General features: G+C 34.7%; 2 protein-coding genes across 8 annotated transcripts in view; one reads left to right on the top strand and one right to left on the bottom strand.

Annotated features, from left to right (window-relative positions):
* Nucleotides 1-25619, bottom strand: part of LOC126756605 (probable protein BRICK1-B) — a 153849-nt gene that overhangs the window by 10334 nt on the left and 117896 nt on the right. The window contains exon 3 of one of the 3 annotated variants that reach the window (XM_050469814.1): nucleotides 16231-16250. The exons of 1 other annotated variant lie outside the window; for it this stretch is intronic. The gene's annotated coding sequence lies outside the window, so the exon portion shown is untranslated. Of the gene's footprint in view, nucleotides 1-16230; nucleotides 16262-25619 lie in introns of those variants that run through there. One more of the 3 variants, XM_050469813.1, reaches the window with a different exon arrangement.
* The window catches only part of LOC126756537 (obscurin), a 145813-nt gene that overhangs the window by 12230 nt on the left and 107964 nt on the right, over nucleotides 1-25619 (top strand). For all 5 annotated transcript variants that reach the window (XM_050469657.1, XM_050469660.1, XM_050469661.1 and 2 more), the window contains 5 exons: nucleotides 9285-9403; nucleotides 9455-9493; nucleotides 9559-9690; nucleotides 19831-20001; nucleotides 20061-20226. In XM_050469657.1, coding sequence (XP_050325614.1) covers nucleotides 9285-9403; nucleotides 9455-9493; nucleotides 9559-9690; nucleotides 19831-20001; nucleotides 20061-20226 — 627 coding nt within the window. The remainder of the gene's footprint in view (nucleotides 1-9284; nucleotides 9404-9454; nucleotides 9494-9558; nucleotides 9691-19830; nucleotides 20002-20060; nucleotides 20227-25619) is intronic.

Genomic DNA, 25619 nt, shown 5'->3' with positions numbered 1-25619 from the left:
TTGTAATATATCAATATTGGTTGCACAGGTCGTACCCCACAGTTGAATGCCATACATCCAAATCGGTTTTATGACCGCATTATACAAAAGCACTTTGTTGTCTAGGCTAAGTTTTGAGTTTTTATTTAAAAGCCAATTTAAATTTGCAGCTCTAATCTTCATACATGTTATTTTACTAGATATGTGTTTTCTCCACGTGAGCCTTCTATCTAGGTGAATACCAAGATATGTTACTTCGTTCGCTTGGGGTACTAATATATTGTTTATTTTTACTGCCGGGCACATCTTTGGTCTTAGCGAAAATGTAATATGCTTACACTTCTGTTCATTCACGTTTATACGCCAGTTCGCTAGCCACTCTTCGACAAAACTTAAATGCTTCGCTAATATTCGTGATGCTAAAATGTGGCATTTGTTACGGCTCACTATAGCTGTGTCATCCGCAAAAGTTGAAGTTAATACATTATTAGCTGTTGGAAGATCTGCTGTATATATGATGTATAGTGTTGGGCTTTAAACTCTGCCCTGTGGTGCACCAGTTCTTATCTGTCGTTCATCAGATATGAAATCTCCCACTTTTACCATAAATCGTCTATTTTTTAAATAAGACTCCAATGTTTTATACAGTTCTAAAGGTAGAATTTTTTAATCTTGTATAAAAGACCTTCGTGCCACACCTTATCAAACGCCTGAGCTACATCTAAAAATATTGATGAACAGTACTCCCTGTGCTCAAATGCTTTCCTTATCTCGTTAGTAATTCTATTTACTTGCTCTATTGTGCCATGTTTCGCACGAAAACCGAATTGATGCATGGGTATTGTATTATTTTCATGGAGGAAAGGAGTTATCTTTGATAGTAATACTTTTTCAAATACTTTTGAAAGACAGGGTAGAAGACTGATTGGTCTGTATGAAGACGTCTGTGTTAGGTCTTTCCCAGGTTTATCTATCAAGATAATCTGCGACTTTTTCCATGAAATTGGATAGTATCCGAAACTAAGAATTGCATTGAAGAGCAAAGAGAGCACCTCTACAGCAATAATTGGTAACTCAATTAGCATTTTTGGGGAAATATTATCATATCCCGGCGCCTTTTTTGGATTAAGTTCTTTGATTATACCAATAATTTCAGAAGGTGAGGTCTTAAGAGACTCTAGCGACTCTTTAGCTGTGTTGGGTAAGATTGACAGCTTAAAGTTATTCTTTGGCAAATTGGGTTGAAATACCTTTTCTGGGTGATTTGCAAAACAATTAGCCTTTTCCTCGTCACTTCGAGCCCAATTTCCACCCAAGTGGAGGGGGAGCGATTTATCTGCCATTCACGTCTTGCACGCCTTTTTCATTTACAAGCATTTCTATTTCTCTATTAGAGATTTTTCTGAAGCCAAGCGGATTACGAGTATATCTTTTGTTTGGTGTTGCTAAGACAGCTGCGCTGGTTATTATATCATTAACTTCTCTTATACTTTCGTCAATATCACTTTCTGTATTTATTTTGTACTCAATTTTAATGTGGGTACTGACGTATTTTTTATATTTTAGCCAATTCGTTTTATAAGAAGTTAGACCCACTTTTGGATTAACGAATATGGGTTGTTCAAATAACTTTATTAGTACAGGAGAATGATCAGAAGATAGATCAGTACATGTATCAGCTGTTATGTGCGATTTATCTATATTTTTGATTACAGTTTAGACTTTTTGTTTAAAAGTCAATTAAAATTTGCTGCTCTTACCTTCATGCAAGTTATTTTACTCGCTATATGTTGTCGCCACGTGAATCCCAAATAAGTTACTTCATTCGCTTGATGTACTAGAATATTGTTTATTTTAACTGTCCGACATGTTTCTGGACTTAGCAAGAATGTAACATGCTTGCATTTTTGCTCATTAATATTTATACCACAGTTGGCTGGCCATTCTTCGACAAAAGTTAAGTGCTGCTCTAATACTCTTGATGCTCTGATGGGGCATTTGTTACGGCTTACTAGAGCTGTGTCATCCGCGAAAGTTGATGTCAATACGTTAGTAGCTGTTGGAATGTCTGCTGTATATATAATATTATGTACAGAGTTGGACCTAGAACGCTACCCTGAGGTACACCAGCCCTTATTACTCGTTCTTCTGACATGAAGGCTACTAATTTAACTGTAAATTTCCTGTTTCTGAAATATGACTCCAAAGTTTTATGTAATTTGTAAGGTAAAACGTTTCTGGTTTTCCATAAAAGGCCTTCATGCCAGACCTTATCGAACGCCTAAGTTACATCTAGAAAAATAGCTGAACAATAGTCTCTGTGCTCGAATGATTTCCTGATTTCGTTGGTAATTCTATTTACTTGCTCCACAGTGTCATGTTTTGCACGAAAAACGAATTGGTGCGTTGGTATTATATTATTTTCTTGGAGGAAAAGAGACATTTTTGATAGTAACACTTTTTTAAATATTTTAAAAATAAAAGGAAAAAGATTTATTGGTCTGTAGGAATACAACTGTGTTAAGTCTTTCCCAGGTTTATCTATCATGTTGATCGGCGACTTTTCCCACGAAATTGGATAGTATCCAAACCAAGGAGAGCACTGTTATAACAATATTTGGTAACTCAATAAGTATCGGGTGATTTTTTTGAGGTTAGGATTTTCATGCATTAGTATTTGACAGATCACGTGGGATTTCAGACATGGTGTCAAAGAGAAAGATGCTCAGTATGCTTTGACATTTCATCATGAATAGACTTACTAACGAGCAACGCTTGCAAATCATTGAATTTTATTACCAAAATCAGTGTTCGGTTCGAAATGTGTTTCGCGCTTTTTTATCGACAAATTTTGTTCAGCGATGAGGCTCATTTCTGGTTGAATGGCTACGTAAATAAGCAAAATTGCCGCATTTGGGGTGAAGAGCAACCAGAAGCCGTTCAAGAACTGCCCATGCATCCCGAAAAATGCACTGTTTGGTGTGGTTTGTACGCTGGTGGAATCATTGGACCGTATTTTTTCAAAGATGCTGTTGGACGCAACGTTACGGTGAATGGCGATCGCTATCGTTCGATGCTAATATATTTTTGTTGCCAAAAATGGAAGAACTGAACTTGGTTGACATGTGGTTTCAACAAGATGGCGCTACATGCCACACAGCTCGCGATTCTATGGCCATTTTGAGGGAAAACTTCGGAGAACAATTCATCTCAAGAAATGGAGCCGTAAGTTGGCCACCAAGATCATGCGATTTAACGCCTTTAGACTATTTTTTGTGGGGCTACGTCAAGTCTAAAGTCTACAGAAATAAGCCAGCAACTATTCCAGCTTTGGAAGACAACATTTCCGAAGAAATTCGGGCTATTCCGGCCGAAATGCTCGAAAAAGTTGCCCAAAATTGGACTTTCCGAATGGACCACCTAAGACGCAGCCACGGTCAACATTTAAATGAAATTATCTTCAAAAAGTAAATGTCATGAACCAATCTAACGTTTCAAATAAAGAACCGATGAGATTTTGCAAATTTTATGCGTTTTTTTTTAAAAAAATTATCAAGCTCTTAAAAAATCACCCGATATATTTGGAATAATATTGTCGTGTCCTGATGCTTTTTTCGGATTTAGCTCTTTTATGACTCTAGTAACTTCAGAAGTAGAAGTCCCAATAGGCACAAGCCTCTCGTTATCGGTATTGGGCAAAGGTGGTAACTTAAAGTTGTTCTTTGGGCAGTTAGGTTGGAATACCTCTTCTACATAGGTGATTTGCAAAGCAATTTGACTTTTCCGCATCACAACGTACCCAATTACCACTCAACTGTCTTAGAGGCATGCTGGAATCTATTAGTGGCTTTGGGCTTTCCAAAGAGAGTTTTGCTTACTAGAACATAATTTCTTTTTATAAAATTCAGTGTTGTGTGTATTTAAGCGCTTTTTATACCCTGAACAGGGCATATTAAGTTTTTCACGAAGTTTTTAACACCCAGAAAGAAGGATCGGAGACCCTTTAAAGCATATATATATGTAAATGATCAGTATGTCGAGCTGAGTCGATTTAGCCATGTCCGTCTGTCTGTCCGTCTGTCTGTCTGTAAATATACGAACTAGTCTCTCAGTTTTTAAGATATCGTTTGAAATTTTGCAAACGTCATTTTCTCTTCAAGAAGCTGCTCATTTGTCGGAACTGCCAATATCGGACCACTATAACATGTAGCTGCCATACAAACTGAACGATCGGAATCAAGTTTTTGTATGGAAAACTTTCACATTTGACAATGTATCTTCACTAAATTTGGTATAGATTATTTTTTAAGTCAACAATGTAATCTCCGAAGAAATTGTTCAGATCGGTTAACTATAGCATATAGCTGCCATACAAACTGAATGATCGGAATCAAATGCTTGCATGGGAAACTTCCTCATTTCACGACATATCTTCACGAAATTTGGTATGAGTTATTGTTTGTAGAAATAATGTAATATCAGAAGAAATTGTTCAGATCGGATTACTATAGCATATAGCTGCCATACAAACGGAACGATCGGAATCAAGGGCTTGTATGGAAAACTTTCGCATTTGACGTGGTTTCTTCACGAAATTTGGCATGGATTACTGCTTAGGGTAACAATATAATCTTCAAAAAATTGTTCACGAAACGTTACTAACAGAAATGCATCTGTCAAGGGTATATTAGCTTCGGTGCAGCCGAAGTTAACGTTTTTTTCTTGTTTTAACTTACTTACAGCAGATTTTAGTTGAATCAGAGTTGAACGGGAGCGATGCAATACATTACAAAACATTTGGTCAAATACATTTACACTTTGCATTTTCTTTAATTTTCATTGATTTCAAATTTTTTTTATGCGATCTTGAACGGGGGCTCAAATGCCTCCGCTCACATATTTTTGGTAGAAATTCAATCTGGCCGTTCCAGTCATTCCGATTGCGAAATGTCAAAACATAGCAGATCCAGTCAACTGTTAAAGTTGGGTATGTGAGCGGCTCTCTCATTTTCAATGACAGGAGAGCTAGGCATCTCTTTATCTCTGGTCGCTATCGAGCATTGCACAAGCAGAGACTCATCTCTGATAGAGGCTTACTAGCAGAGATAAATACATTCCCAACTCTCCTGCCCGACTTTGACAGTTGACTGAAATGGATAGTTTTGACGTTTCGAAAGTTGAACGACTGGAACGGCCACCTTGAAATTCAAAAGGATGTGTGAATAGAGATATTTGTTGCCGTCTTTCAAAATCACAAAAAAAATGTAATACAATGAAATTAAAAAAAACTGAAAATTTTAATGTATTCGATGATGTCATAGTATTTATTTTCAATTGAAATTTATTAAACAATTTTAATTGAGCGCTAAAAAGTTTAAATCACTTTATTAAGTATTGAAAGGTCGAAAGTCGATTGTTTTAAAATACCGTAAAAACATAAAAGAAAAATTTACAAGTTACTCACTATACTAAATGGCCAACTTGTAGCAACTTTAAATCGTAATAAATGTTGGGTGTTTTAATTTAAATTAGTAAAATTAAGTATTTTGGCTAAAATGCAAACTGGAATTAGTTAGACATCACTGGTTCAGTCGTTGTCGAGACAGCGATGAAACAACATTGCCCATGGTTATGCCGCTGAAGAAAATGTGCCCTGCACGAAATTTTTTGTCATTATGAATGTTGTTTTGTTTTATATTACCAAAAGACAATAAAAAGGGTCCAATCTGTTTAATTTCATTTTACAATATATAAAAAAATCAGGAAGTACGAAAGTAATTGTTAAATAAAATTTTCCGCGCAAATGTTAAAATTGTTTGCTGTAAATATTTATGATTTTAGAAACATAGAAATTGAATCATACTTGAAGGATTGGATAAAATAAATATGGAATAGTAAAAAATTTTGCCAAATTATTTCTATTTTTTATTTACAGTGGACCAATAAAGTTTACATACACCTAGTTCTATTAAATTACGACACGTTTATTTCTTTTAAAATGAATAAATTTTGTGGTTTTGTTCTATCCATTTCAAGATATGTATATTTAACATTAAATATAGCATATAAAATTTTTTTTTTACACAAACAAAAAAAACTAATGCTAAAGCTTAAAATGCGCCTAATTCATATCAAAAAAGGTTTACATACACCAATGATTATTTATATAATTCAAAAGTAATTACAAAAGTTTAAGCGGTTTTGGCCTACATTTTGTTGCAATTATTGTCCCGAGACGTCGACACATACTCCCCACTCGGTTTCTAGTATTATTTCCGTATATTTTGACCCACTAAGTCGATGATCCAGTTTATTGGCCTTATTTTTTTGAAACTTGATGTTTTCGAATACGGTTTTCCAAAAAGTTTCAGATATTTTGAATAGGTTTAATGCCTGGTGATTGCGGGACCTATGGAGTTATTTTTAATTCCATAATAACCATTCACGTACAAGATAACACGTGTGTTTTCGGTTATCCTGTGGTAAATAGAAATGGCTGTTATTAACAGCAGATTTAAGCACACTTAAAATTTAAATTATTTTGTTAAAATGTTCAGATACATACATATACTTATCAATTTTTTAAATATACCAAAAAAAATAGATCCCTAAACAGTAAGGAATGTGGTGAATAGTGCTGGTTTTCATAGAGGAATCGCACGTCGTAAGCCATACATAAGTAAGGTTAATAAAAATAAGAGGTCGGCGGTTGCTAAACAATATTTAAATGATGAGCAATTGCAAAATTAAAACAGGAGAATGGAGTCATGTATAGAAGGTTGAAGGCGAGCTGAAGAGAGAAGGCGAATAATCCCCCACACAGGGTTGTGCGCTGGGTTTGGGACTCGCCACGTAAAAAACGCCTCCAATTAACAGACAAAAACAGCCTCGGATGAGAGATCCTCCCGTTTAATAACGACCATGGCAAACGATATAAGGATTACGGCTGACATCACCGCCGTCCAAGAGAGACTCCGTCAAACACCGTGGTGTTCATTGTTCCTTTGTGTCGAATTACTTTCTGCACTGGCGGCCTTCGGTCGCGCTTCAAAAAAAAAATAACCCTGGTCGGTCCAACACCGGGGTGTTCATAGTCGAATTACTTTCTGCACTGGTGGCCTTCGGCCGGGCTTCAAAAAAAAGAAAAAAATAACCCTGTTCGGTCCAAAACCGAGGTGTTTATAGTTCTTTCGTGTCGAACTACTTTCAGTACTGGCGGCCTCTCCGGCCGCGCTTCAAAAAAAATAACCCTCATCGATCGAACACCTATATTAAATAAATGGAGAGAAATACTGAAAAACTTTGCATTCTATAATAAGCTTTTTTCTAATTATTATGATGTTTCTACATATTTATATATATTTTCAATGCTAAGCAAAATTTAAGTTAACGAAAATCGTTAAAATGTTAAATAAATTTTTGATTATTTCTTCAGGACACAAAGTATGGCAACACTGCTATTTGTCATAAATGTAAACATACAAATCTCTTTAAAGTTTGAATATGCAAAATAGTTTTTAAAGTATATTTATTTGCTTAAAAATTAAACAATTAAAGTGTAAATTTTGGATATATTTGAATGTGTACAGTCTAATTAACTATATGTGACCTGGTCTACGGAAAGGAGGTTTAGGTGTCAAAAAAAAAGGAGAACAATTAATGAGATAACGAGAAACTGACGATTATTTTTAACAGCTTTTCACAGAAAACTAGTTTTCTCACGTTAGCTCCCTTTTCGTAGACCAAGTCACGTATATTAATTGAAAAATGTGTGAAAGTGGGTTCAACATAGTGAAATAACGAGCATTACTTTTGCAAATTTTTGAACTTTAAATAGAAACAACTCGAAAACTATGGGTCTGAGGAGGGTATATGTGTATTCATTTTTTTATCCTGAGGACAATCGTAATATTGCCTTAGACCGAGTTCCTTATTGATTACTGGACTGATGGTTTATTCCTTGTAATTAAAAAAAAAATCGTTGGGCTGTTTGCTTGTGTACTTTGCAGCCTTTGTATGATTCAGTGTGCTCTTCTCCACAGTGCCCGCAGAAGACTGCTTTTTCTTTCGATTCAGTGCAATCAGATGAATCTTGGCATCTTTGCCTCTGGATTAGGTCATTGTCTTGGTGGAAACATACAATTGCATGACAGAGCCTTCGAAAATGTCTTTGTTGTTGACGCTGGATACAAGGTCAATAAAAAATAATGACATTGGTGTTTTTGTTATTTAATTTTTGACATTAGTGAGGTGAAAAACTATTTGTTCATGCTTGGCAAGCTCACACTTGATGTATTCCACATGAAAAGTATATAATTGAGACTCTGTTTTATACGCCCGCTCCTCTTTCATTTGATACTTATTTGTGAAGGTCTACTTTAACATCAGTGAGTTTTCCTACTACTTTTCTAAGCCACAACTATCTCTTCCTGCCTTGAAAGTAAACGTGTCTTATTACTTCCGTTAACCACAAAAATTGGTGGCGGTTTTGCAGCTTTACGAATAAACACGTCAATGAATGCTGAAATATTATTAACATTGTCTGGTGGAGAGTTTTCAGCCAGCTATGCGTTGTGATTTGAGCGTGAGAAGTGGAATTTCCGAAATGGATTTTGCTTTTTGACGGATTTTCCTCTGTTTTTCTGATTGATCAGTGTCAGAATTTTCTATATCTGAGTTCATTGGCGCTTTCGGAGATATCCTTTTGCGTTTAGAGGGTGCTATCAGTCAGTTTGTTGCTAACTGTCAAGAGACTAGCTCAGGAGTGTCTGATGTCAGACTATAAATATTATAACATCAAGCAACAAATGGACTGTTAATTTAGTTTTTTTGTGATTGGTTATTAGAACAGAAATTTTTTTTCGAATTCATTTCTATTTAAATTTGTTATTTATTTTTTTCCACTCTGACAAACAACACTCAGATCGCTTCGAATCAGGTTGAAATTGTAAGCATTACTGAATACAAGGAAAAAAATTGTTGATCATGACACATGGCCGAAACGACACTTAGAAATCATATCCTTCCTATTGGAAAATCCTTTAGTAGTTTTAAATGGAACCGTTATGTGGGGATGGGGTGAAATTATTACCCGATTTTATCTATTTGTTGGTTGTAGGAGGTTAGCCTAATTATCTTGAATGTTTGGGTTACGTAACCCCATATCTATCACGATTAGTCGGTTGTTTGTATCAATTGTTGAACAAATTAGTGTGAATTTATCTGAGATAAATAAATAATTTGTATACGTGAATTAGAAAACTGGAAAACGAACAGCATTTTTATTAAAATTTAATTTATTTTAGATTGACAACATTCTAGTAATAAATCAGGAATTTTTGGCGGACTCACCCGATTCAATATCTTTATCTAGAGGAGATCTAGTGGAAATTTTAAAAACAACTGAGGGCGATACGTTTTCGAGGTACATGAAAAATTATGAGATATTAAATAATACAAAATTTATAAATTTCAGAGAGAAATTACGTGACTTTAAACCAGAGCTTAACTCGAGGTACATACTATACTATTTAAATAATATTATAAGTGACCAAATATGTAAAAGTGATTATTTCATAGGTGGTATGTGAGATTATTTGGTTCAACTGAAAATGGCAAAGAAGGATGGATTCCTACCAATATATTGGATTTTTCCAATGATTCCGTATCTGTCTTCGGTAATAAAGGAGACGACGCAAATTTTCGAATGTTGTAAGTATATAGTACATTTGTCAAGTATCCAGAAATAGTCTGTATGGCATGGATCAGTAGGCATGGGAAGTACATGTATTGGGACGTTGGGGTATATCAGTTAATTATTTTATCTGAGTGCATTTCATCAACTTTTTTGAAGCAATTGTTTTGTGTTCTTTTGTATTTTGTGTTTTCTACACTCTATTCAATTCACAAATCGGTCACAATTTAGTCATCTTCAAACATTGATTTCAAATCACAAAATGCAAGAGTAAAGAGTTTTCAGTAGAGCTACAACCTGCAATAGTTTTATTTTGATTTTGAAATTGGGGACGGCGACATTGCTTTAATACACAATTATTAAGTTGTCAAATATCCGCCTTTTTGCCTTTTTAATTTCGCGCCTATGTATAAATACCTACGGAGCTCGTATCTGGCAATACTATACATCTTTGAGAGGTCTTGACATAACCTAAAAAATGACGCTATGCATGATTAGTTTGGATATTGCGTTCAACAGTTATAGACGTGTGTAAGCATGGAGTTCACTAACGCCGAAATTCGCGCTATATTAATGTTTTCCTTCGTTAAAGACAAATTCGCTAGAGAAACGTTCCGTGATATTAATGGTGTTTTGGGGGATGGTACTCTATCACTTCGAACTGCGGAGGAATGGTTTCGACGATTCAGAGCGGGTGAAAACAACACCGTGGATAAGCCTCTATTGCATATCTTACACATTGACCGATATTTTCGAACAAAAGACAACTAAAGGTACTAGGGTCAACATATTCGGTGGCTAAGGTCTTGAACATTTTTGGTTGGATTTGAACAATTTTTGGTCATAAAGTGGCATACTCTAAAGGAATTATTCGTGCAAAGTTTAATTCCGTTATAGAATTGTTTCTTGATTTCTGTACTGAAAACTGAACGAATCAAGTGGAATTTAAAATTATTGTATATAAAAAGTAAGCATGGTTATTATCCAAATTCGAAATCGGTCAGTCGGGTCCCGAGTCCAATTGTTACCATGTTCCCTGGGGCAAGTTTTTATGTTTCTGCCGCGTATAGTTATCGATTTATCGCGCTTTCAGTAGTTTTAAACAGTACCTTTATATGGGGAGTGAGCGGGGTTTTCAACCGATTTCATCCATTTTCACACTATCGGTAGGAGTTCTTGTAATATTCGTGCTAGGCGAATTTGGTTCTTGTAGCTTTAGTGATTTAGGACATATGCACATTAAATTTATTAGGGGGCGTGGCCACTCCCACTTTTTCAAAAGCTTTTATGCACAGGTGCCTCTTGGTATATCAGAACAGCTGATCGAGTTCAGGAAGCTTTGACGCTTAGCAGTTGGAAACAAGCGATGGCCAGATCGAAAACTTAAAACTTTTATCTATCTATCTATCTTTTTAATTAAATTGTTCAGTATAATCTCTTTTACCCATTTAATCGGGTATTTGCCGTTTGTAAATGTGTTTTATGTAAAGCTACCATTTCAGCTTCCTATTGAAAACACCATGTCGAACTTTATTTGTTTTTACAACAAACTCAAATGAAAATACCGTAAATAAACGGCACCGAGATATACAAGTATGTATATAGAGTTATACACATATAAATGATCAGGCTGACAAGACGAGTTGAACTCCGGGTGACTGTCTGTACTTTTCAGCGACAACTTGAATAAATGTATAAAATATGTATATGGTTTATTTAAAATTAATATTTAACAAATATAAAAATACATCCAGCTTATGTGACTCGCCTGTCGCATTATGAGCATGATCGATAACCACTAAGTCCCCGATTTCGTTTCGTTTCGGTTTTTCCATTTATCCCTCTCTGCCATGATGTTGCTGGCTGCTTCATCTCGTTTAATGCCGAAATCAATTTACCGTTATCGTAACCCTGTGCTTACGTCTCTAGTATTGAAATGAAACACGAGTTCATTTGGCGTGAGTTTGGTAACCTCATTACGTTGGGAGTTGATTCATTGCTTCATATTCTGGACGTTTCATTCGTACATTTTGAAGCAGTTTTATCTACTCGTTCGAACTGCTCTTCTTGGGTTGAATACCATGCTTATCGATGAACTCCTGGAACTGTTTAGTAGTGAATTTTGTTATTTTGCGTGGTTGCCCAAAAACTGATCCCATTTTAATATCGTTGCAAATACTGGTCTTAAACATAATAAAAAACACTTGATATTGTCTACCTACAACTAGTTTCTCGGTGTTCACCTGTGCTTCCATACATGTAGTCTTACATCGTTCAAGCCTTGCCATGCCTTCTGCGAAACAGTCATCGAACCTTAGTAATAACTTATATATGTATAGCATATCATCATGTTGTCCGATTGAATAACTAAATTACAATCTTTCTGACATAAAAAAATCATTTCCAGTCAACACATCGCATGTCATAAATTCGTCAGGTACTACTTGCAACTTCGAATTTATTTTGCAGCCATCTTTTTGTAATTCGACGTCGATATTTGCTGTGCTATAAGCTGTTGCACCTCCAAAATCTTCTAACCTGTTAAGGCGGGGCTTTAGAAGCTTCAAAAATTCAATTTTAATGGCTTAAATCTTAAAAATAATTTAAGAATATGTCCCCAAAGTTATAGATGGGAATTTGAAATATTTTCGAAGCTAGAAGGGAAATAGTGACGAGAGTCTAGCAGATATATGAGCGCTTGGGCAGAAAGCGAAAACTTTGATGCGCGATTTCTCAGTTTTTCATTTTTACAATTTTTCTTAAATGGCGGGCAGGATAGAAAAAACTAAACGTCTTATGGAATTGGGCAAAGTTTATTATCTTTGGCATTAAATTATCTTCTATTTAAACTAAAAAAAAACTAGGAACTAAAGTCAAGTTTGAACATATTTTTAAACAACATAAGTTCAAAACTTTTTGGTCAAAAACCACTCTTTTTTCAATTTATAAAAAAATGTAAAATTTTACAATTATTTTTTGGAATTTTTTTAGTTTAACTAGAAGATAAATTACTTAAAAATATGAATATCTTTGAATTTTTTGTTTCCGAGAGAAATTGCGACCTGCATCCTGCCCGCCGTCCGCCATCGGGCAATTGCTTCCCAAACGAATGATGTTTAAACATATAACTATAAGCCCTAGAAATTTCGCTTTAATCAATTATTTCTTTCCCTCCCAAAAAACTCCTCAAAAAAATCTAATTTTTTAAGCCTCTAAAGCAGGCTCCCCCTTAATGCAAGCACTCTTTGGAACATCGCACACCGGTCGATTTCATAGACCAAAAATAAAAAAAAAAATTTGAAATTTACCACAGTTTGTATCAAAGCTATTTCTTATAACACCAATAAAACTAACGGTAAATACAAGTACATTTTTGCTCTATCCCATTCGTACGCGGTACCAAAAGCGAGAGAAGTGAGACAATAGAAACACGCGGACTGTGCAGTGAAAATAGCTTAAAAATTATCTCTTATAATAAATTAAATTGCAATATAAAATCGTGTTTAATCCCCATAAATCAAAATGAGTATTGAGAATAAAGGTATATGTTATAGAACAAAGTGGTTTTCACATAATAATATGCTGTTTTACTATTTTAAAATAATTGTTTCGTAAGTGCTCTTTTGAGTGGTATGTTTTTCTTTATACATCGATTTAAGGTATACAAAATGTTGGGACCCTGTCTAGCCCTCAAATGAATCAAGTTTGTTTATATTAGTTAATGTTTTCCAAGTCTATGCTTTTAATTTTAGCTGCAACTTTTTGCAACTCTCTTTGTTATTCATGTTATTGTACCAGGCATGCGATTTTTTGTGTGTTATTTTTTTATAATATTTGGTATTTACGTGTACGTATATTCGTACATATATTATTGTTTTTTATGTTTTTTTTCATCATACACATACATATATTAGGGTGTTTTTTTACCTATTTATTTTTTTCAATCCCATCATTAAATTTCCTTGGAAATATCCTAAAAAAGTTCCCTGAAAATTTGAGCGCTTAATATTAACATTAAGGACTGGACCAAGGCATGTAAGAATTTTCCATTGAAAAATACGACAATCGTGTTTTTTTTATCTTAAAATGTCTATAGCTCAGAGGTATTTTATGGCATCGCTTTGACTTTAAACACATATTCCTCCTCTACAAAAGTCCCTATTGCGACAAAGTCGAAACTTACACCGGCGAGGTAGGACGGGGCTCTAAACCTGATTTTTCCACGAAAGTCGCATTTTTTTGTATATATCTCGTAAATGACAAGAGCTACCCTGCCGACATCATTAAAATGGATAAAATCGGAAGATAACCGCGCTCACTCCCCATATACCGGTACAGTTCAAAACTACTAAAATCGCAATAAATACATAACTACTTACTACTACTGCTTAAATTTTACTTCGGAGATGTTATGAGAAGGCTTTGTGAGAGCCGTTGTGAAAATTGGACAATGGGCTTGGCACCGCTCACTTTTTGGTAAAATCCCATATTACGGGACCCGACCAACCGATTTCGATTAAATTTAATACAGATAAACCACCTACAACGCGGTTTCCTAAACGTATTTTCGCGGTTTAATTTCTTACAACGCGATTTTTACGAAAATTTTTTGAATATTTACTATTTTAATTTGAAAAAGGTTGTCTTGCCCAAATAAAATTCTTTGCATTTTGTATACTTTGATACCTATCTTTTTTGAAGCATTTCCACCCTATACTCGAACGTGTGCTTACAAAGTGACAAACAAATACGTAATTGTGTAGTCAACGACAAAATTATAAAAAAAGGGGTTTCCTGCGGTTCTAAAAACACACAACGAATAATGCTACTTTGATTTGATATAATAATTTTTTTGTTAGTTTTTTGTCGGCATTGCAAATAAAAGCATCAATCTAAAGCGTGTAAAAAATTGCGAAAATATATTCAGTCTAATTCCAGTCAAATTTAAAAAACTTAGACAGTTGTTGTTTTTTTCGCAACAGAGTTATGATAAAATTATTTTAAATTTAGCCACAAAAATTCCGAATGAAAAAATGCCGTTAAAACGAAACTATTTATCCATTGAATTAAAAATACAGATTTTGGATCGACTTCAAAATCAAGAGACGATAAGTAATATTGCCAGACATTTTAACTTAAATGAGTCAACAATAAGAACTATCAAACAAAACGAAGAAAAAATTAGAAGTTCAGTAGCATCTGGATCCTCTGTTGTCGCGAAAGTAACTGCTCGTCCTATACCGCAGATAATGGAGAAAACGGAGCTTGTGGTGTGGATAGAAGACAATACAAAAAAATGGGAATGTAATTAAGCATAAAGCGCTAAAAATATTTAATTATTTAAAGGAAACAGGACCATCGTCAATCTGTGAAGACAATCAATTCAATTCGTAACTAGTAATGGATGGTTTGGAAAATTCATGGACTTCACAATTTAAAAATACAGGGAGAAAGTGCATTCGCAGACGCAGATGCAGCAGAAAAATATCGATTAATTCAATTTTGAAAGAAAATGCTTATTTACCCGAACAAGTGTTCAACGAAGATGAGACAAGCTTGTGGTAGAAAAAACTTCCTTCAAGAACTTTTATTTCGAAAAACGGAAAAAGAGCTCCTGGCTTTAAAGTTTCGAAAGATCGAATAACATTATTGCTGTGCAGTAATGCACCTGGTGAAATGTATGAAACAATGCAACAAAAACAACCTTCCAATGTATTGGAGAGCCAACAAAAAATCATGGATGATTGCCAGTTTAATGATTGATTTTATCATTGCTTTCCTGACGTAGAAAATTATCTAAAAAAAGAACTTAGCATTTAAAGTTTTACTACTTTTAGATAATGCGCCATCCCATTCGCCTATTTTAAGTCATCCTAATGTTCAAATCGAATTTTTACCGCCAAAGATCACATCGCCTTTAGATCAGGGCATAATAGCAGCATTCAAAGCTTACTACATTCGGAAATCCTTTGAGGTAATATTAGAGAAGATGGAGTCAGCAAATATTACGGTTAAAGAAGTGTGGAAACAATTTACAATTTTAAATTCCGTTGAAATTGTTGATGCGTCTCTTAGAGAAATTCGTCCTTCAACAATAAAAACTTGTTGGAAAGCAGTAATACCGGAAATAGGCGTTCGGGCGCTGTTTTTACACCAATAGAAGATGAATATAGGAATATAGTGAGTTTGCCGCATGCAGTAGAAGGTGATGGATTTGATGAAATAACTGATATTCAAGAATTAATTGCGGACGAGGAAATAAATGAAGAAAGTTTAGTGGCAATGACAAATGAAGAGTCAGTTGGAGATATGTAGCTCTGACGATCTTACCAATGTTGAAAATAAAAACTTTTCACTAAAAAATATGGAGAAAGTTTTAAATATGGCAAAGCAGTTGGAAGAATGCATTTTGGAGAACGACTCTTTAAGTGACAGAGCAGAAATATTTAAACCGAATCATCAAAACAATTCCCTATCAAGAAATTTTACAAAAAAATATTAAAAATTAAAATAATTAGAGGGGGTGAGAGACAGGTGCAAAAAAACATGGCGCACCCTGGTGACATTGATCCTGACTCTCCTGGTGGTCTGAAAAAAAAATCAAAAGAAATTCTTAATCAGTAAGGATGCTGTTATAGTCCCTATTTCAGGGAACACGAAAAAATTTTTTTTTGAAAAATGGCGACTGCCTGAAAATAAAAATCATTTTTTACGCTTTTTTTTTGAAATTTCTGAATTTTTTTAAAATATAAAAACCAAAAATTTTGACACGATGCTGGTAGGAACGATAAAGGATTATATAAATTTCAAGTAAATCGGTTGTATGGAACTTGAGATAATGCCGGTACCGTGTGGAAAAAAGTAGTTTCGAGAAAAACGCGTTTAAAAATTCGATACGGCCGAACCGGGCTAGGTACTGCGTCACTAAAGTAACTGTAGCTCTTAAAATAATTTTAATTTTTAAAAATCCTTTGGAGGATATGTTCTTAAGGGTCTAAACTTTAAATATATGAAAAAAAATCGAATTTTTCAAAATTCTAGAATAGAATACCCCCTTAATAGATAATATCGGGTCGATATCGGGTCGATACGCCCATCTACTACATATAATAACTTTCGATTTTTTAAAAATACTGTTACAATATAGAGTGTATGAACATATACAATTTCTTAGATTCCGATCCTCTGGTTGACGCTTTACTTCATAAATATTTCCCTGGCTTCAATTCTAGCAAGCTGCAAGAGTATAAAATGTTCGGTTGCACCCGAACTTCCTTACTTGTTTTTGTATTGTTTTTTATCAATATTGTGCCTATTCTATTGAATAGATCTAAATAACGATATTATTTTATCGCATTCTTTTCGAATAAACACGTGTGCCTGTGTACCGTCCTGTTTGTCGGACTTACTCAGTTTATAGTCAATCAATTGACTGAGAATCGCTACCCATGTACCTGAATTGGCGAGAAACTCGGGTTAGTTAGAAACCTCTATAAGCGAGAATGAGATTATGCTCCCTTGAACTATCGCTTATCCAGATTTGACTGTATATAAGACTTATAACTATAAAAATATACATACATATATACAAATGCCAATCCCCAAATTCTAAATTATAATTAAAAACTTTCTAAAATCATCCTAACTCTAAAGTATCTTGAAGTAGCCAATCTGTTTGAAAAATCTTCTTTTTTTAATATTTATTATTTAGCTCGTTGTAACTACTAAAAAAAAAAATAAAACGCTACAAGTGCGAAACTCACAAAAAATTGGGTATCCTTATTCAAAAATTTGGTTACAAAATAAATTCTAATTCTAACTGAGGAGGAACATTTGGGTCAAAGTCTTCACCTAATACTTTTTAATTTAGTAAAAAGAACTTCTCCTACATGAATTTAATGATAATTTCTGTGCAATTCCTCAACAAATTTTTCTTCTAAGTTATTAATAAGTGCAACAAATTCTTCAGGCGGCTTCAATAAGTTGCATGTATCGATCTGGTTTTGGTGTAGGAAGATGAATTTATCTGAAGGAATTTCATCTCCTAAATAAGGTAATTGCAGGAAGTAAGTGTGCATTTTAAAATTTTTCAAATAAAGAACGCCGCAAAAATATTTAAATGCATTTTCTTTTAAAAAGTTTATTTCCAAACTACTATCTAAAGTGATGGATCTGAAAAGAGCATTAAGGCTGTGATCTGAAATTACTGTGGCTAAAAAAACTAGAGAACATTAACCTAGTAGTACACGAACGAAAATTCCTTATTCCTAATTTGCAAAGACTTGATGCTGCTTTGGGCACAACATGGAAAACGAAGCCAATTTGCGACAAAAGTATTAGTAGTATATGTAAAGTATTTTCCGAGGGAACACTAAGTTGGTGCTTAAGGTAGCAGTAAGCTATTGGCGCCAAAAAAAAAAATACGCCCAAAGCTTTGGCTTAAAAAAAAACTATCATATCGCCGACCGTGATTTTGGCGAAGACTATTTTAAAAACTACTGCCAATACAAGTATATAACTGAGAAGGAATTTTTCTGCAAACTATCTCAAGAGGATCTGACTTTTCTCTAAATGAACTACTTCCTAACAATTCCCAACATCTTTCTAATTCAGTTGCCCTTTGGACCAACTGAGCCTTTAAATTCCTATTCTCCTGTTCTTTTTCGTCCAATTTTATTTTTAAATTCCTATTATCTTCCCACAATTTTTTTCTATCTGTTCCTGTTGTCAGATTCTACCTATTTGCGCTACCTTGTCACTACTAATGAATAGTTCCTCCTCAAGAAAAAGCAGAGGCTCTAAAATTCTATCGCGGTCTTCCCTTTCTAATAGCGGATGCAGCTGCCTCGTTGCACTGTTTGCATTTGAGACAGAGCATTCCATTTGAGGAACAAAATCTTCAACGCCCATTTCTATGGGATTTTCGAAAGAAGAATTTTAGGTGTTAAATATTAGATCAATAATTAAATTAATGTCCGGAACGGCTTTCGGACGAAATTTTTTGCGTTACGCATTTCTTTGGATATATACCGCTCACACGTAAAAATGTGTCATCGAGTTCTTCAAAAACATATTACAAGAAGAAAAATAATATACCATAAAATATGTTAAATATAATCATAAAATATATATATGTATAGTAATAATAGTGCAAAAAGTGCCAAAAATATTACTTTTATTTCAATAAACACGTTCAGTAATTAATACCTCGATTTTTTCCTTTTTATGACTATCAAAAATGATAAGTCGTTTCTTTAAAATAATTTATTTGATTGAAATGTTGATATGTATATCGAAAACTTCGATAGTAGCACATATATTAACACTTTTTACTATTATCGAAAACTTATTTTTAACATTTTCACACTTAAATATACACGGAACTACATTTAAACTGTACTATTACTCGATATCCAAAATTATCGAAACATATATTTCAGCATATGCTTCAACATGTTATAGTACTACATATATTCGGACCGACATTGAAAACATTTTGAAAACACATTTGTGAGTTGTGGAATCTAAGTCGTTCGGACCGACAATGTGTGTTTTCGATGAGGTTTCACTGACAACTATCAATAGGGGGATTCTCGTGCTCTTACAAGATTGCAAAATGACACAAAATGCAAAAATCCTATACCGAAATATGCAAGGGCAAGAGAGCACCCATTGCAGAATCTAGTGATCTTATCTGACATATTGTACAGCCATTGCAAATAATTTTCGGCGTGTGTTTGTTGTTGTGCCGTTGCACCAAGAGGAAAATTCTGCAATTTCTGCACCGTGCAAGGTTTCGCAAGAGCAAGAAAATCCCCCTAATATGACAATATCAAGTGCCAGCTGTATTTGTATATGGAATGTAAACAAATATCAAGTAACAATTTAGGGCCGGCAAAATATGTCTTCCAATAAAATCGATTAAACTAGTTTTCAAGTAGTTTTCAGCGAAAACTGGTTTTCAATGTGTTTTCGTTTGACAGATTTTACATGGACGAAAACACAAGTTTTAGGGCGAAAACCAGTTTTTCCCACGAAAACATGTTTTCATTGTCGGTCCGAACATAGTATTAAAGATCATATACAAATTATACGTTTTTAACGGGGATGTTGTACGTATATTTATTAAAGTAAAATTTTAATGTTTGTTTTTTTAGAGCAACTGTAAGAGAACTAATTGAAACGGAAGAAGAATTTTCTAGAGACCTACAAAATATTGTTGATCGTTATATCAAAGCCGTTGACAAAATTGCTGCTCCACGAATTGTTCGCGATAGCAAGGACATCATTTTTTCAAATTTTGAACAGATTGCTGAATTTCATAATATGTAAGAATGGAAATTAAAGACCATAAATTACGGTTTTAAATATGATTCATATTTTCAAGGATTTTAATTGAAGGACTTAAATATTACTCAGAGCAACCTAATCTGATAGCTAAAACATTTCTTAGACTTGAAAGAGATTTCGACAAACACCTAAAATATTGTGCAGCCGAGCCCTTAGCACAGGCTTTCCTTCAGGAGAATAAAGAAGCCAACGAATATTTTCAGGTAAATTTTGTACAGCAATGCACGATTTGAAGATATATAGTACATATATGTATTATACATTATTAAGAGTTATTCCGATTGATAAGCGAAGCTGGGTTGTTTCGTGATCTAGAATCGTCTGAGAACGAATGTTGAATTTATGTTTTTCTTAGCGTTGCTGATGTCCAAGAATTTTTTCTATTCTATTTTTATAAATTACAATTGTATCATGTTCGTTTGCACCCGAACTTAGCGCTTTCTTGTTTTTTTTATATAATGATTTACATGTACTTATTCACTGATAATAAAAGTTTTCATAATATTTTTACATAATTTCTTACAGTTGCTTTATATTTTCTTTCCATGGAAGTATTTTTATTGTGTGAAGTGATTTTCAACAAAATAAATACCATTTCAGTTTTTAAATCAAATTGCTAATTTCTAAATAAATCCGTTTGGCGTACATTTGAAACCAATTGCATGAGGATCTTCGAAAAAAAAAATCTTGAAACGCCGATGGAGCTGGGCCATCGAACTAGTCTCCCAGTTTTTGAGATATCTATCTTAAATTTTGCGATCCTTCGTTTAGCACCAAAAAAGCAATATCGGACCTCTATAGTATATAACTACCATTCAAACAGACGAATCAAAATTAATGCGAGTATAAAAATATTTCTTTTAGTAAGTCATCTGAATTCGTTGTTTATTTCCAAATAAATAAAGCGCAAGCCTCCACAACATATAGGTTGTCAAAAAAGTCTTGCGGTATTTTCGCTAGTTGGCGCTGAAAGCGCGTAGTTCTAGTTTTATTCGTCGCATCGGGTCTTGCTTTACCTTTTTGGAAAGCTCATTTCACGCGCTAACACGTATTTGATTGATTGTCGTTTCTTTTAAGCCGTTCGTGAGCTATAGCGTCGTCGAAAATTGCGATACAATCGCTGAATTGGTCGAAAGAGACCGGCATAGTAGCAGCCGTAGGATCGGTCAAGAGCTGGGCATGAGTTATCAAAAATTCATTTCAATTTCAATAAACAAAAATTCAATAAAAATACCGCAAGACTTTTTTGACAACCCATTATTTCTATTTCCAAACGAACAGGTTTTTTCTAATCAGGCACAGAGCTCATATTTATTATTAAGATGGCGTCAGTTTGTATAAACCTATAGGAATATGCAAATGTATAAAATAAAAAATCTAAGCTTCTTCACAGTGTTTACAATCGGTTCTAATGTTCATTGTCATTCCTGAAAACCGCTCATGCATTCATAGGCAGAATCATGTTCAACTCAATACGAAGTCAGTATAACATAATCGCCATATTCCTTCCAGTAGATTACATGGAAAGTAATTTCATTAATTACTGACTTTCACAATGAAAATACAATTATTATTTGGTCACCACTTCTCCAAATGGGCATGGTTTCTAATGGCTTAAATAACGTAATGATTATCTTTATATTTAGTTGAAACCATCATAAGATATACATTTTTTTATTGTTTTCGCACCTAATGCAACTCTTATGGCTTTACCCTGCAAGTCTGCAGCATACAGGGTGTGTTCGGAATGTAATAGGACTGATTTTCTTTCGCCGAAACTAGCGGCCGGTCAGTTTTCAGAGCACCTTGAGAGTCAGGACAAACATTTTCGGGCGATGTGTTTCTGTGAGTGGTGCAGCGTTCGTTACAGCAGAGGTAAGCGATTAAATTCTGTGTGAAACTCGGTAAATCTGCGACAGAGACGTTTGATATGATTGATCATGATTGGTCATAGCAGGCTTACCCAGAGGTTGCTTTAGCCTTTTGGAGGGCCGGGAAGAGCTCGCTAAAGAAGTCCGTTGCTAGGAGCTAATCCAAAGTGAAAACGATGCTCATTGTCTTTGTTGACATCAAAGGCATGGACTACCATGAATTTGTTCCTCCTGGACAAACCGTCAACGCCAAATTTTATGTGGAAGTCCTCAAGAGACTCAAACGAGGGGTAAATTGGGCCCGACATGACATCGCAGCCGATGTGCTTGGAAATCGCGCTGCATCGACGCAGAGTCAAAGTTTTGAAAGAATTGTAACTATTGGTTGAATACATTTTTTAAATCAACTCAGTTCTATTACTTTCGGAACAAACGTAGGGCTGGCGCTATTTCACACTTTCATATGTTCGTCGTCAGCATTTTAACCAAACCAAATTGAGTGAAAGTGAGTGATTTTAATGGTAACCAAAAGTATTTACACAGATTTTAGTGCTCAACAACATTTACACAATACGACTTTTTTTCAATATTTCATAATTTATTGGATCTGCTTGATAAAGCCTAACAATAAGTATTAAAATCTTAAATCTATTTAAAGCTAAAGAAGCTCAAGAATGTGGGTGAGCTTTTTTGGTGGAATGTTGCGCTCTAGTAGGTTGGTAGATCACTTCTTTATAAACGCGTTTGGATGTTCGCGAAGTTTAGAAATATATCTCATTCTGCTATCCTCTATCTCCTTCTTTACCGTAGTAATATCAAAATCTTTGTGAATGTTTTCATTACGCATGTATCATGGTGCACCAGTGATTGTTCTAAGCATTTTAATTAGCAATTTTGATTGCACAGGTCGTACCCCACAGTTGAATGCCATGCTTCCAAATCGGTTTTATGATTGCGTTGTATAACAGGACTTTGTTGTCTAGGCTAAGTTTAGAATTTTTTCTGGCCACTCCCAAGTGAATGGCGATCAGACTTGCGTGAACTTCTACACATGACTCCATCCTCCAATCCATCCTGTAGTTATTATCTTATTTTACCCATTTACACACCTCCATGATCATTACTTATTCTGATAAAAAGGACATTGGTACGCTTGAATACCAGATGACCACTCTAGCCCTGCGACATGGACATATTCCGACCATCTACCAAAAAGTTTAATAACACCTTTCTCTTATATTAGACAAAATTTATTGCCTGGATTGGCGAGTCCATAAGTACTACATATGATCACTTTATATAGGAACAAAGCCCTCGACATATAGAGTGAATCATGCGAATAAAATGCATAAATTCAATAACCAACCACCACCACCACCTTCTCAAAATGCGTTTTAAAATCTTAATAACAGCAGAGCGTTTTACTCCGAATTAACATACAAAGTGAGTTCTAAAGTAAACAGGAATATAGCTCCCTCTGCTATCTGAATCTGCTATCTTTATCGATTGTCCAGTGAGAATTTCATTGATTGGAAGTGAAGTTGTTGCGTTTTAAGTGTCAGTTTGTTTGTGTTATCGGTGCGAAAATGAGCTTCGAACAAAGAGCCAACATAAAATTTTGTTTTAAACTTTTACCGAAACGGTTCAATTGATGAAACAAGTTTATGGCGATGATTGCCTATCCCGTAGCAGAGTGCAGGAGTGGTTTCAACGTTTTCAAAGTGGTCGTGAGGACATAAATGACGATCAACATGTGGGACAATCAAAATCCGTGATCACCGGAAATTCCATCGAACCTGTGCGTGAATTCATCAAAAATCAGATTTCGACTGATTCATTTCATGGAAAAGGAATTGAACACCTCCAAAACATCGATTTATCGCATTTTAAACGAACATTTGGGCTTACGAAAGGTGTTTGCACGGTCTGTTCCGCACAAATTGGAAAGAACATCATTAAAGAGGTCAAAAAAGATAAAAACTTCCTTTACAATATTGTGCTTGGTGACGAAACGTGGTGTTTCCAATATGATCCCGAACCGAAACGCCAGTGTGCTGAGTCAAAGAGAAACTCAAAAAATCGCGCATGGAGAAGTCAAAAGTGAAGACAATGCTGATTTGTTTTTATGATTCCAAGGACTCCACAAAGAATTTGTTCCACCCGACCAAAACGTTAATGTGGTATTCTACCTTGGAGTTTTGAAACGTTTGATGCGCCGGAGACTATTTTGAATAAAATAAATTGACTTTGCGGAAAACACTATTTGTTCTGTTTTTTTTTTTTTAAGTTCTGTATACTTTGGAACGCACCTTGTATTCCTACTTGCCCAGACAAAATTTCGAACACGCATTTAGTCAGCAACCAATCGTTACCCCCGAAACTCCCAAGCTCCTCTCGTCTATAGAGCTCCGCAACCTACTGTGCCACGCAATTATATGCAAAATAATCTGGGATTCATACCAAGGTTTAATAACTACGCGAATAATCCCCAAACTCCGCTGGGATTTAGATATATTTTAATAAAAGATCGAACTTGCAACATATACCACCGACCCCGATGGATGTGGACCAGTTAATACACTTAAGACTGGTTAGCTACCAAAATAGACCTAGTATCTTCCAAGACAATGGACCACCGAAATGTCTGCTTTCAGTACACTTTCCAAATAAAATTCATCGCAATTTATAAATAGTTATGAAATTGCAAAAAAAGATGACCTTGGAACTATAAATTTTTATACTATTGCAACCAGTTGCTACGGAGTATTATAGTTTTGTTCATCTAACGGTTGTACGTATCACTTAAAACTAGATATAGGGTTATATATATATAAATTTCAGGGTGACGAGAGAGAGTAAAAACTGAGATATCTCGATGAAACTTGGTATGTGGGTCCCTTAGTACAACAAAAATTCGAGTTCTTATATGGGCGTAATCGAACCACTGCCACGCTCACAAATCGCCATTAATCGAAAACATATAAAGTGCCATAACTAAGCACTAAATTAAGATATAAAACTGTAATTTGGCACAAGGGAACGCAGTGGCCCCTGTGTGTATAAAACTTTGGAAAAGTGGGAGGGGCCACCCCCTCGAATATGTTTATTGTGCATATCTCCTAAACCACAAAAGCTACAACAACCAAATTTGCTAAGCTCAAATATTTTACGCACCCCTACCGACAGTGTGAAAATGTATAAAATCGGAAGTTAACTCCGCTCACTCCCTATATAACGGTAAAGTTGAAAATTACTTAAAGCGCAATAAATCCATAGCTAATTACGCCAGAGACATTTTACTCCCGATATGATATGTTTTGTGAGAGCCGGTGTGAAAATTGGGCAATATACGCGCTTTTTTTTTTTTGCTGTAAGGCCATATCTCGGAGCCCGACCAACCGATTTTGACTAAATTTAATACATATCATTTTTCTTACATTCCCATGTTACAGTGTGAAAATAGGCAAAATCGGACTACAACCGTCTACTTCTGATATAACAAATTTTAAAATTCTCTTTGATTCTTTCACTTTCCAGTACATAAATCAAGTAGTAATTAATATAACGGAATGAAATTTTGCAATAATAATACCCTTAAAGTATGGCACCTTTTGTCAAAAATTGTTCAAATCCAACATCTGTTCAAGACCCTAGGTACCGAATATGTGGACCCCAGTATCTATAGTTGACATTCGACCGAAGCTATCAGTCAATATGTGAGATAT

The sequence above is a fragment of the Bactrocera neohumeralis genome, chromosome 4 (assembly GCF_024586455.1).
Source record: "Bactrocera neohumeralis isolate Rockhampton chromosome 4, APGP_CSIRO_Bneo_wtdbg2-racon-allhic-juicebox.fasta_v2, whole genome shotgun sequence".
Taxonomy (NCBI): Eukaryota; Metazoa; Arthropoda; class Insecta; order Diptera; family Tephritidae; genus Bactrocera; species Bactrocera neohumeralis.
This window is presented reverse-complemented; position numbering and strand designations above follow the sequence as displayed.